Source organism: Ambystoma mexicanum, chromosome 14, assembly GCF_040938575.1.
Source record: "Ambystoma mexicanum isolate Mex_15411 chromosome 14, UKY_AmexF1_1, whole genome shotgun sequence".
NCBI lineage: Eukaryota > Metazoa > Chordata > Amphibia > Caudata > Ambystomatidae > Ambystoma > Ambystoma mexicanum.
This window is the reverse complement of record NC_090940.1, coordinates 440859291-440871361: the sequence shown is the minus strand read 5'-3', so window position 1 is coordinate 440871361 and position 12071 is coordinate 440859291. Positions and strand designations below refer to the sequence as shown.

Sequence of the window (12071 nt, the reverse complement as noted above, 5' to 3'; positions counted from 1 at the left end):
CTTACAGATAGATTTCCGAATCCAAGAAAGAAGAGCAGAGAAGAGGAAGTCTAAGGCAAGTCTCCAAAAGACCATCACGGAACATGCCCCTAGAGCAGAGTCAACTGTTCCTTCCACCCCGGACCCAGAACCTATGCAACTAGGAGCCTTTCGTGGACCCATTACCCCTCAGGAAAGGATGCGACGAATCCATACTGGTCTATGCATGTATTGCGCCTCCGATAAACATCTTGTGAGAGAATGTTCCATTGCTCCTCCACGGCGTTCGGGAAACGCCAGCTCCCGATCCTAGATGGAGCACAGTGTCGGGAGAGAGATGTTTGCTCCACATCAATTCCATCATTGAACTCTCCTGGACAAAATAACCTTGTGGTTCTGCAGGCCCGACTATCGCCTTCCAAGACAGAATCCTACCCCATCCTGGCATTAGTTGACTGCGGAGCAATGGGCGTATTTCTAGATCAAGATTGGGTCACTGCTCATAACAATCCACATGAAAGACGAGTTACAATGCAACCAGTAGAGGCAACTGATGGAAGGCCTCTTTCCTCAGGACCCATTACCCTTCAGACTAAAGAGATTCTACTTTCTATTAATCACCATCAAGAGAGAATCAATTTTGACCTCATTAAATCAGCCCATTATCCGATAGTTCTTGGGGGGGCCCTGGCTGCAGAGGCACAATCCTTACATCAACTGGGCAGCCGGCTCACTGTTTCTTGGATCTGAATTTTGTATGGCTCTCTGCCTATCCCTGGATACCTTACCAAAGCCTTCTAGAGACTTTCAAGAGAACCAACAAAGTCCAGTCACCGTTTCTAACATCATCCAGATTGCCAGGGCCTACCAAGCCTTTTCTGATGTTTTTTCGACCGCGATAGTCCAAGCTCTCCCTCCTCACAGGCCAGAGGATTGTGCCATCAATACCGAACTCACAGCTGTGATTCCTTTCGGCAGAATGTTTATATTATCTGAACCTGAAAAGAAGGCTCTCCGAGAATACCTGGATACTAACCTGGAAAATGGCACCATACGCCTGTCTAAATCTCCATCGGGTGCTTGATTGTTCTTCGTTCCAAAGAAAGATACCAAAGAACTCAGACCATGTCTGGACTACCGTGGTCTAAATCAGTGCACTCTCAAGGACCGTTATCCTCTACCCCTCATCTCGGATATCCTGGAAGCAGTCAGAGGTGCAGTAATCTTCACAAAATTAGACCTAAGGGGTGCTTACCATCTCATTCGTATAAAGGAAGGTGGCGAATGGAAAACAGCCTTTAGAACTCCCTTCGGCCATTTTGAATATCTGGTCATGCCCTTTGGACTTGCTAATGCCCCAGCAGTTTTTCAACGTTTCATGGATAGGGTGTTCTCGGACATGCTGTTCCTCTTCGTTATCGTCTACCTGGATGACATCTTGATCTACTCCAAGGACCTTCTAAGGCATGAAGAGCATGTTAAGGCAGTCTTACAATGATTACGTGAACACAAACTCCTAGCTTAACCCGAGAAATGCCTGTTTCACGTCACTTCTGTTCATTACCTAGGATTTGTCCTTAGTCCAGAAGGAATTGGAATGGATCCTTCAAAGGTAAAAGCCATACTATCTTGGCCGGCTCCCACATCCGTGAAACAGATTCAATCTTTCCTGGGACTTGCCAATTTTTACCGAAAGTTCATACCGTCCTTCTCTGAAATTGTTCAACCGATCATTGCTCTCTTGAAGACAGATGCTCCATTTCTCTGGTCTACAGATCAAGACAAGGCATTCCAACGATTAAAGACAGAGTTTACTCAAGCCCCCATCCTGGCTCAACCCAATATTAACCGACCATTCCTAGTGGAGACGGATGCATCCAATTACGCCATAGGAGCAGTACTAAAACAGGAATTTGAGGACAAAATGGAGCACCCCATTGCTTACCTTTCACGAACCCTGACGCCCAGTGAGACTCATTCCGTCTTGGAAAAGGAACTGCTAGCCATCCGCCAAGCCTTCACAGAATGGCGACACCTACTCCTGGGAGCTAGGCATCCAAGTCCAGGTCCGTACGGACCATCGAAATCTTCAAGTTCTACAATCTTTGGAGTGTAGGAACAGCCGTCAGGGCCGTTGGGCCTTCTTCTTTGCCCAGTACCAGTTCCACATCCATCATGTCCCTGGATCACAAAACATAATTGCCGATGCCCTTTCCAGACGTCCTGACTATGAAAACTCTGAGGATCGGACCTTTCCAAAGATGTTTCCTCACACGATCTTTGTTGCCCAAGCACTCACCCTCCTGGAGAATATCCAAGGCCAAACTCGACTTTCGGACCTCTGGAAGGAGCACAAGAGAAATAACAGATGGAATCTCACAACTAAGGACGGTTATCTGTTCAAAGATAGTCGCCTAGTCATTCCCACTCCTGGACTGAGACAAAGGATCACAAGTCTATGTCATGATACCTTACATTCGGACATCGTGGGATAACCAACACTCTCCATCTAGTACAAAGACAGCTTTGGTGGCCCAAGATGTAGGATGATATTAGGATCCATGTCCAAACATGCGCAGTTTGCAATCAGAACAAACACGATAATGAGAAGCCAGCCGGACTCCTACTCCAACCAGCAATACCAACAAGACCCTGGGAAGTCATCGCCACTGATTTTATCGTGGAATTACCACCCTCTAGAGGCTACACAACAATCATGGTCACTATTGATTGGTTTACTCATATGGCTCATTTTACAGCCTTATCCAAACTACCTTCCTCATCAGACCTTGCCGGAATTTTCCTGGAACACATATTCCGACTTCATGGGTTGCCTTCCAAGATCATTTCAGACCGAGGACCTCAGTACATATCTCAGTTTTGGAAGCCAGTATGTCGTATTCTGGGAATCCAACGTGCCCTATCCTCTGGCTACCATCCACAAACCAATGGAGCCACGGAGCGTGTGAACCAGACTCTCGAACAATATCTACGATGTTTCGCCACCAAAGTTCAGGACGATTGGTCACTCCTAATACCTATGGCTGAATTCGCCTATAACAATTCAGATCATTCAGCTACCAAGACCAGTCCCTTCTTCTGTAGCCAAGGATTCCATCCATCAGTCCTACCCTCCATACTCCCACATCCTACTCCAGTACCTGCAGTAGACTCCTGGATCGAAAACCTCATCACAGTACATAAGGAGGTTAAGGAATACCTAGAACGGGCCCGAGAAGATGTCAAACGTTATGCCGACTCTAAAAGAAGACCTGGACCTTCCTATTCAGTAGGGGATAAGGTTTGGTTATCCTCGAAGCTCCTTCCTCGACACCTGCGCCCCAATAAACTGGCTCCCAGATACTACGGTCCCTTTTCCATACAAGAAATCATCAACCCAGTGGCCTTTCGACTTCGGTTACCTGAATCTTGGAAAATAATCCATCCAGTCTTTCACACTTCTCTGTTAAAACCATACATTCAGTCATCCCGAACAGCTCCTAGATCTACCCCGGTTATTGTAAATGATCAACTGGAATACGAGGTTTCCAGGATTTGTGACTCAAGATATCGACGGGGTCAACTACAATATCTGGTTGAGTGGAAAGGGTACCCCTCCAGTGAGCGTACCTGGGAACCCGTGTCAAACATGAATGCTCCCAGATTGGTTCGACGATTTCATCTGATCCATCCGGGCAAACCTGGAGGAGCTGGTTTCCAGAGGAGGCATACTGTCATGAACCGTCGTCTACGTCCTTTCTGGACCTCCTGGTCCCTGACTCGCAGGGGATTGCATGCAGTTATCCTTCCAACATGGCCGCCCGGAGCAGAATACTCCGGATCAGTCTATGCGTTCCACGCTGCTCATCCTACAAAAGAGACATGCACCTGCGGCTCTGCGCGTCTCAACGCTACCGCTACCTGTAGTCGGACGTGTTTAGCCGGAGTTCGATCGGGGCTCTCGCTTGATTCCTCGTTCCCAGTCCCTTGAATTACCTCCTGTTCCCTTTCCTCCCCAATCTCCTGGAAAACCTTCCGTGCTCGATTCACGGTCTTCCGTGCCTCCAAGCGTACCTTAATTACTTCCTGGAATTACCCTGGACTTGTAGAACGCTCCTGGAAACTGAACCACTACTCTCACGCTGGACGCCGAAGACCGGCGTTCGGGACTATACAAATCCCGTACCGTAAAGAAGAAGAAATCCCAGAAGGTCTCAAGTACACAACAGAAACAGGTGAGAAGGGGAGAGACTTGTGACAAATACATTTTTGGTTTATCTCATATATTGGCTCTTTGCATTATTTTTATTGGTATAAAAGGGAATTGCCATACATCCTTGAACTATTCTTTTTTTTTACTTTGCATTTTCTGGAGAGAAACCTGCAGTCATTCCCAGGAGCTGTAAACATTGATCATTTGGAACATTTGTGTTGTATTTCAACATTTGTGCACTTTAAGGAACAGAGGCAATTCCTTTAGCACCTTAGAGTTAGTTGAAAAGCATGAAGGCGAGGATAGGATTTTGGACACAGGACGTACGTTTACTTTGGACATCTTGACACTGGAGAGACCCTTAGTTTTGGTTGAGGTAGGAAAATCTCTCCTAGATTAGGGACAGTGAGGCATTTTCCAAACCCTTTTAATTTTAATAAAAGTCTATAACTTAAACCACGAGTTCTTTGTGTCTGCATCTCATTCCTGGCTCTTCACAGTACCCGCACATGTAAGTAGGCATATTGTTTCAGGTACGCCTCTGTCAACGGCCATTTTTTAACTGAAAAAAGGGAATAAGATGCAGTACCCTGCACCAACCACAAGATGATAGCCTATGCAAAGTATCTATACGTATATTTATCCTGTCCGCATTACTGCCTACTGGCCAGTATATAGGGTGCCAGTCCTTTGAATATCCCATCAGTATTACTGCCTTAAGTCCTTGAATGTGTTCCTAGTTCAACTTTTTTTTTAATGGGGAATCCCCTCTCTCATACAGTCCAACAGCATGCCTCTGTCACCCCAACGTCTGCACCCTTTCATACCCCTCTATACATATATGTTTAAGTCGAATTACCATACTTAGGTCAACCAAACTTACCACTATCTTTATTGTTTCCACAAACCCTGCATATACCCTTTTGTACATCCTGTCAGAATTAATGATTTCTCTTCCCTATAAATCTTCTAACAAAATGACTGCCCTACCTCTGTGTATGTGATAGTAGCATTATTGTCACAACCCAGCGTATACCATGTCATTTTTATTGTGCTCTCTGTGATGAGTGTATGCTATGAGCATGTGTGCAGCTGGCTCAAGTTCAACCTGTAATGTTTCAAACCACTATGGTCAATGGCATCTTGGCATAAACAATGTTATCCGCTTAAGAAGACAAACCTGTTCTGTTTCAGCTTCTCCTTGAAGGTTTCCTGTAGGGGTTTATGGGTATCCAGGACCTTTGCTCTCCTGGCTACGGATTTGTGCATTGCCTCAGAATTCCTTCGGTGGGTCTCCATCCAATAGGTTTGCTCACTTTCTTTGCTCTGTTTTTCTTCCATTGAAATACTACAGAAAAGCAGAAACATGTCCGTTTGGACTGTAGTGCATGTTACAGACAGTTGTGCATGTTTTCTTGCCATTATTGGTCCCATCACATCTAGGGACAACCATAAAAAGACTCAGGTGATGAGGCTTTGAATATTAGCCTCGACAGGTCATGGGTCCTCCTGGTCCTCCCTGTGAAACAGCAGGAGGCTGAAGATCAGGAAAATGTAACAGAGCAAATTGAGAAAGAAGCATGAACATCAAAGGGCAGGCAAAGCCTGCAAAAGTCCATACAACATGTACATTTAGTATGAGAACATCAGGGGACAGATTGAACATCAGACTGCATATGAATTAAACTGAAAAATGTGTTAAATAAAATTGAGAATCCAAGTCGTACATGATTTTAGATATTAGTAATTATGTTGCACAGTGGTGGGGGAGTGAGAGGGTGGGAGGTCAAGAAAAAGAACTTACAGTTCATGAAAAAACTTTACACATTAAACTATAGTAGTGGGTGGCAGGAAAGGACAACATGCCTTTCAAGCTTTGAATAAAATAAGTAAACGTGGGCCCAAATTAAAGTCTTCAAGGAACATGACAAATAAACAGCACAAGCCTGAAGGGATAGGGTATCCAGGCCGTTCAATCACACACAACATTAGGTCCCAGAATAAATGTGTTTTGCATGGCTTTTCCACTCATAGAACAAAGTGGTGTGGACTGTCATTGGGCAGCTGTGTGTACGTTTCAGTCCAAGAATAAAGGAGTCCTATATCTTGGATTCGGTGGCCTATGTGTGGGTCACAGTTTTAGAATAAAGGGATCCAAAGTTCAGGAGTGAGGCATGTGTTGCTTATAGTCCTAGAATCAGAGGAGCACAGTTCCGGTGGGTGATGGGTGTGGGTCCCAGTAATAGACTAAAGGGTATTTCAGACCAAGTAGGAGCTGTATGTGAGGTTTGCAAATTAAATTAAGGGGTTCTGCGAATTTGTATCCGGGGCAGTGTGCAGAAGAGGGTAATTCTTTGTTCAGACAGTGCCTGGATCTTTTCAACTCCTTTACCTTTTAGGAAAGGGACAGATACATTTATATGTGCAACAGAGAATGAAGATATCTGATGTTGAGAATTTGTTTTAGTGGAAGGAAACAACCAAACAAAACCTGGAAAATAGGTTGTGTACTACTCCAAGCTTCCTCTGAGGTCAGAAGCGATACGCCTATACTCACCGAATGGCAGAGTCCCTCTTCTTGGTGCTGTCTGTGATGTAAACTGGTAGGGTGTTTGAGGACAAAGAAGAGAGACCCATTAGGGAATGGCTGCGCCTCATTGGGCTGTTAACGGCCTCCTGCAAGCGACAACAATGTTTGTGAAAATCACATTAAACTCCTGATTGATCATTTTAACACAGGAGGCAACCTCTAACACATGACCATATTTTGGATACAAGCGGAGCTTTAATGGCAGCTACTTCTCAGTAGGACAGGACCTTTTTGCTTCACTTGATAACATTTCTTATTATATCCAAAGTCCAGCACCCAGGACACAGCCAGTGTACATGAACTACAAATCATATCACGGTAAAGGTCATACAGAATGCACAAAACACATGAAGATTGGGGTTTAACAAGTTTTCTTTGCAAGACATGTTTCTTAAAGGAAGGTAATAAATGAGGATAGCCTACTTGGCTGAATACTGTGAGCCATGATCAGGAGGTGGATAAACAATTTTCCCAAGTTTCTAGATCTAGTACTCTCTCAAACTTTTTCCAGTGTCTGTTATAGGGGTTCCCCTCTCCCAGGTGTTGTGATGTAGTGATTTGGGTTAGAGATGCTCCCACTGAGTCTATGGGGAAGATACCTAAAACACAAGAGGGGAAAGGTATTTGGCTAACAATGTCAGGGTGGATAAGCAACATAAAACAAAAAGGACAGTTCTGTATTAATAAGTCCTGGTGTCTCAGTACAGGTGTGTGCCCCAATTCTAAATCATAGGAGCTTAGGGTAGTCTCACCTGTGCCCACCATCAGTACACACACAGTGTCTGGATATGTAAAGTGCCTCAGTATGCTTTGTTCTTGGGGGGTCGATGGTGGCCCCATGACTCTACGCTTACGTTCCTGATTTCTGAATTTGTACACAGCATGCATCTACCAGAAGATCCTCTAAGGCCCCAGGAGATCCCCAAAGGTCCACCAGCAGGATTTTCTCCCCTTACTTGTCTGGGAGCTTTTGAGCTGAATTTACCCTATCCACCAGCAATGGTTTGCTCTCATGGATTGGCGCCTACTACAGGGTCAAGGATTCTCCTGTGCAAATGTGTGCCCACCACATGCTCATGGTGTCCCCTTTATGGATAAGAGTCCACAACGAGTTCTTGACTTCATCTTCTCAGATTCTGGGTTCTCCCAATGTCAGCATACGATATGGCCCATGGCAGCAAATTCCTTCTCAATTCTGGTGGTCTTTGGCTTTTATCCAGGTCTTGGCTGTAGCCTGAAGCAGGCTTTGTGTAAGATGTCCACCATTAAAAGGTCACACATTTAGCTACACTATTTAGCAAACTCCCCCCTCCTAACTCCCTCACAATTCTCTCAACCCTACTGTCTGTAAACAAATAAACAAACCCTCTGCAGTGCCATCCTAACTCCATATCAGGGAAAGACTGAGCACTTTCCTTCTTAACTCTTGACCCCCCGATTGACCAGCCTGGGATCCTTCCCTGTGTTTGTTCCTCCTTTGTCATTATACTCAGATATTGTGCACCTATTGACTTGTCTGTGTTTCCGAACAGTTGAATTGCTCTGCCTTCCGTGTGTTTGTAGTGGCCGAAAAACTGCCATTTTGGGACCAGGCTAAAGCAACATGTCATTTGAACGACTGTGCAGGCTCCCATGTGCAGGCTACCATTCCCCCTTGTTTGGACTCACATTCTCCCTTGTTTGGACTCCCTACACATTTATCAGGTTTGCTCCCCTGTGTATGTTGGCCCATGTAATTTCCAGCTTCACTGCCAGTGATCACTTGCTGAGCTCCTAGGCATTTGGGAGATCTCAGAAAGAACTTCTTCCACCATGTGCACAGGTTCACTGATGGTACTCTGAAATCCAAGTAAACTCATACACACCATGCATTCCCCATGACCTTATCCTCACCATGTTTCTCTGTGTGCCTCAGCTCCTTATCATAGGCTCACTCCAAGGATCTGGTTTGGGAGGCCTCTTTTTGTCACCTCAGTAACACAAATTGCACATGTCTAAAAAAAGGAGGACTTCCTTCAAGGGTCTGCTTTGGGGATTCCTATTGGTGGGGCATGGGAGGGGGCTGGGTAAACTTTGGAAGATCCCCCATTTGCCGACTCTAGATGTCACATCACTCAGCTGGAGGCTTGCATTGATTCCCAGATCCCACCTGTACTCTCCCACAGCCCCCCATATGTGACTTGGTCACACTCGACATCTCATGCTCAAAAGTACATGTGAACACTATTGCCATCACACTTCAAGCTTTAAAGGCCAGACGACACGTGGGCAATGGTACCTCATGCCTTAAAGCAAGAGCTCAGAATCTGGACACTGGGACAATTAGATTTCAGGCTGTACAATCAGAGACAAACATCTGGTAACAGCTGCCTAGTTCCCAATTATTCATCAACAGAGCAATAGTGTATAGATTTTGGTACCCAACACATCAGCCACCAACACACCCTGGTAACTTCATAACTGGAGCTGCAGATCTTAATATTGTGTGTCCAGCACACCCAATATATACCACATCTACACCTCAACAATAGCATACACTCACATTTTATAACCAGAGCAGCATATCTGGAGATTGTATTACCTTTCCCAGTTCTAAGCCGCAAGCCCCTGCTCACCAATGTCACCTGCAGCCACCATCAATAATATCCTCTTGTACAGAGGAAGGGCTAGTGAGGGGTTGGCCAAAGTAGATTAAAACAATGTGAGCATTTAGGTCCTCACCTTGGGCCCATCCTCCACACTCTTCCTGGTCCTGCTACGGAGGTTGGAGGTGCTTAGATTGAACGGCTTATTGCGAGTTGCTTCCTTGATCTCTCGAGTCTTCATCACCTTCCTCTGAAATGTCCTGTAAATCTCGTCAAAGTCAGGGACTTGGGGAATTGTCCTTGGCTGAAAACGTAGGTTTTCCTGCAGGAAACTGAGCCGTTCTGCTTGGGTTTTCAGCGAAGTGCTAGATAGCGGGTCTCTCCTTGTCTTCCTTATATCGATAGGCGCGGCAGACTTCTGCAGTAAATCCTTGGCTCGCATCTGAATACGGATTTTCCTATAGAGTTCAGCCTCTGTGAACAACATAGATGGTATCAATAATACAAACAAACACAGAGACAAAACATATCAACTACCCTTACAACATACACTTGTGGAATCCGTGTTAATAACCCCTGTTTAAAGCAATCACACGCGTAAGTAGCCCTTCGTGCCATGTTAGATGGAAAGCACACGCGAAGCACCATTGCTGACCAAGGTGGTGAATGAAAGTGTGATATAATCAGCGCACTAGTGCATTTTGTTATCCCGGATATTTGTATTATTCTTGTAGCCTACAATGATCCAACTTTGGCAACTGGTTTAGGATTTTAGTCAATCTACAAGCTATGCTCTTAAGAAAACTGTGTTTTTGTTTACATCAAGAAGTAAGGTGCCATGTATAGTGTCAATACACACAGCACTGAGTTAGGTAATTTTACTACTCCTCAGAACCAAGCCTTCCTGGCAACTCAACCAAGTCACTCATACTGTAAGACATCTTCCCTTGTTATTCTGGTCGACTTACATTATCAGGCCGATTCATGGAATTAATGTGCGCTGAAAATTTCAGCGAAAGCGTGCGAAAATCGCAGCGAAACCCACGCACAGCGATTCATGGAAGTCTGTGCTCGTGTAAATCCATGGATGTGTGCTAAAATCCTGCATGGCGCACAGGTCTTCAAACAGTGTGTGCTACGCGCACAGTGAAAACGCACATAGCGCAGCGCACACAACAAAAGTAGGTGTAACACGGGGCGAAACACGCGGAATGGGGAACAACGTGTGAAAATGTGGGCGTCACGGGGGAAGTACAGGAGGCAAATGCGCGGAACGCCCACCTACAACACGTATTCATGGAATCGAACGGGGCCAACGCGTGCGCCAAAAAAAGACGCACTAATCCGGAAACACGAAAGCCAGCAGGAAGCAGGCGTACATGGACCCGCGCAGCATAAAAGTGCGCGCAAACAACAAACAAGCTCAGACGCTAAGATGAATATACCGTTCCTTGCAGCAGTGGTCGTGGGATACCGCAGGAGGAGGATAGTCAGAGCCAGAATTTTTACACCCAGAACCAGCCTTTTTGGGATGCCTGATGACCAGGTGTATGGGAGGTACAGGTTTCCACCTCACATAATACTCGACCTGGTGAGTAAGTGGGAGGATGACCTCACATCACCCACCCTGTGCTCCCAAGCACTGAGCCCCTTGGAAAAGGTGCTCAATGTACTGCACTTCTTGGCCACTGGTTCATTTCAGCGGACAAGTGCCATAGTTGGGGGGTGGGGGGGTGTCACAGGCCACCCAGTCACGCTGCCTGCACCAGGTGTTGGCCATCATGACTGCACGCCCATCTGTCCGCAGGCACATATACCTGCCCAGAACACCTGCAGAAAGGCAGGCTGTCGTCCAGGATTTTTACGGGGTGGCACACTTCCCCAAAGTGCTAGGTGCCATTGACTGCACCCATGTGGCTCTACGTCCTCCCAGGGCAACTGAGCACATCTACAGAAACAGCAAGCACTGGCATTCCATCAACGTGCAGGTAGTATGTGATGCCAAGGGAATCAGCACCTCAGTATATGCCAACTATCCAGGGTCCACCCATGACAGTTTCATTTACAGAATTTCAACCCTAAACTGGGACCTAGAAGCTGGGAGGCATAGCGATACATGGCTGCTTGGTGAGTATAAATGCCCCTGCACATGCATGCATGTCAGATACTGAGTAATGTCACAACCCCACTAATGATACCCATCATCACCTCCCCAGGGGACAGTGCCTACCCTCTGAGCACCCACATGATGACGCCAATTCGGAACCCCACCACACCACCTGAGGTAAGATACAAGACAGCCCATATTGCAACCCGGGGCATAGTGGCGCGCACATTCAGAGTGCTCAAGTCACGCTTTCGCTCCCTTGACCGCTCTGGTGGGCAGCTGCTATATGCGCCCCCAGTAGTGTGCAGGATCATAGTGGCAGCATGTGCCCTGCACAACGTTGCAAAATGCCGGGGCCTGTCGGTGGACATGGTGGTGCCCCCACATCCCCAACCACAAGCACGGCCGCTGCGCATGGGGGAGGGGGGGCACGTGGTGAGGGAGCCCGTACGCAGCTGGTGGCTAATTACTTCACCTAAAAATCACACCCCTGTGGAGTGCACACAGCCCTGGCACATAACAGCTGACAATCAATGATGATGACATAAGGGACAGTCAACTGTCACAACCATACCAGCCTGAGATTGGTCACCTGGA

At 46.4% G+C, this 12071-nt stretch overlaps 1 protein-coding gene across 1 annotated transcript in view; it reads right to left on the bottom strand.

Annotated features, from left to right (window-relative positions):
• The window catches only part of FAM161B (FAM161 centrosomal protein B), a 191765-nt gene that overhangs the window by 124414 nt on the left and 55280 nt on the right, over window positions 1-12071 (bottom strand). The window contains exons 4-6 of the mRNA XM_069637651.1: window positions 9504-9841; window positions 6750-6868; window positions 5373-5540 (exon numbers count right to left, since the gene is read on the bottom strand). Of these exons, the coding sequence (XP_069493752.1) occupies window positions 5373-5540; window positions 6750-6868; window positions 9504-9841 (625 nt within the window). The remainder of the gene's footprint in view (window positions 1-5372; window positions 5541-6749; window positions 6869-9503; window positions 9842-12071) is intronic.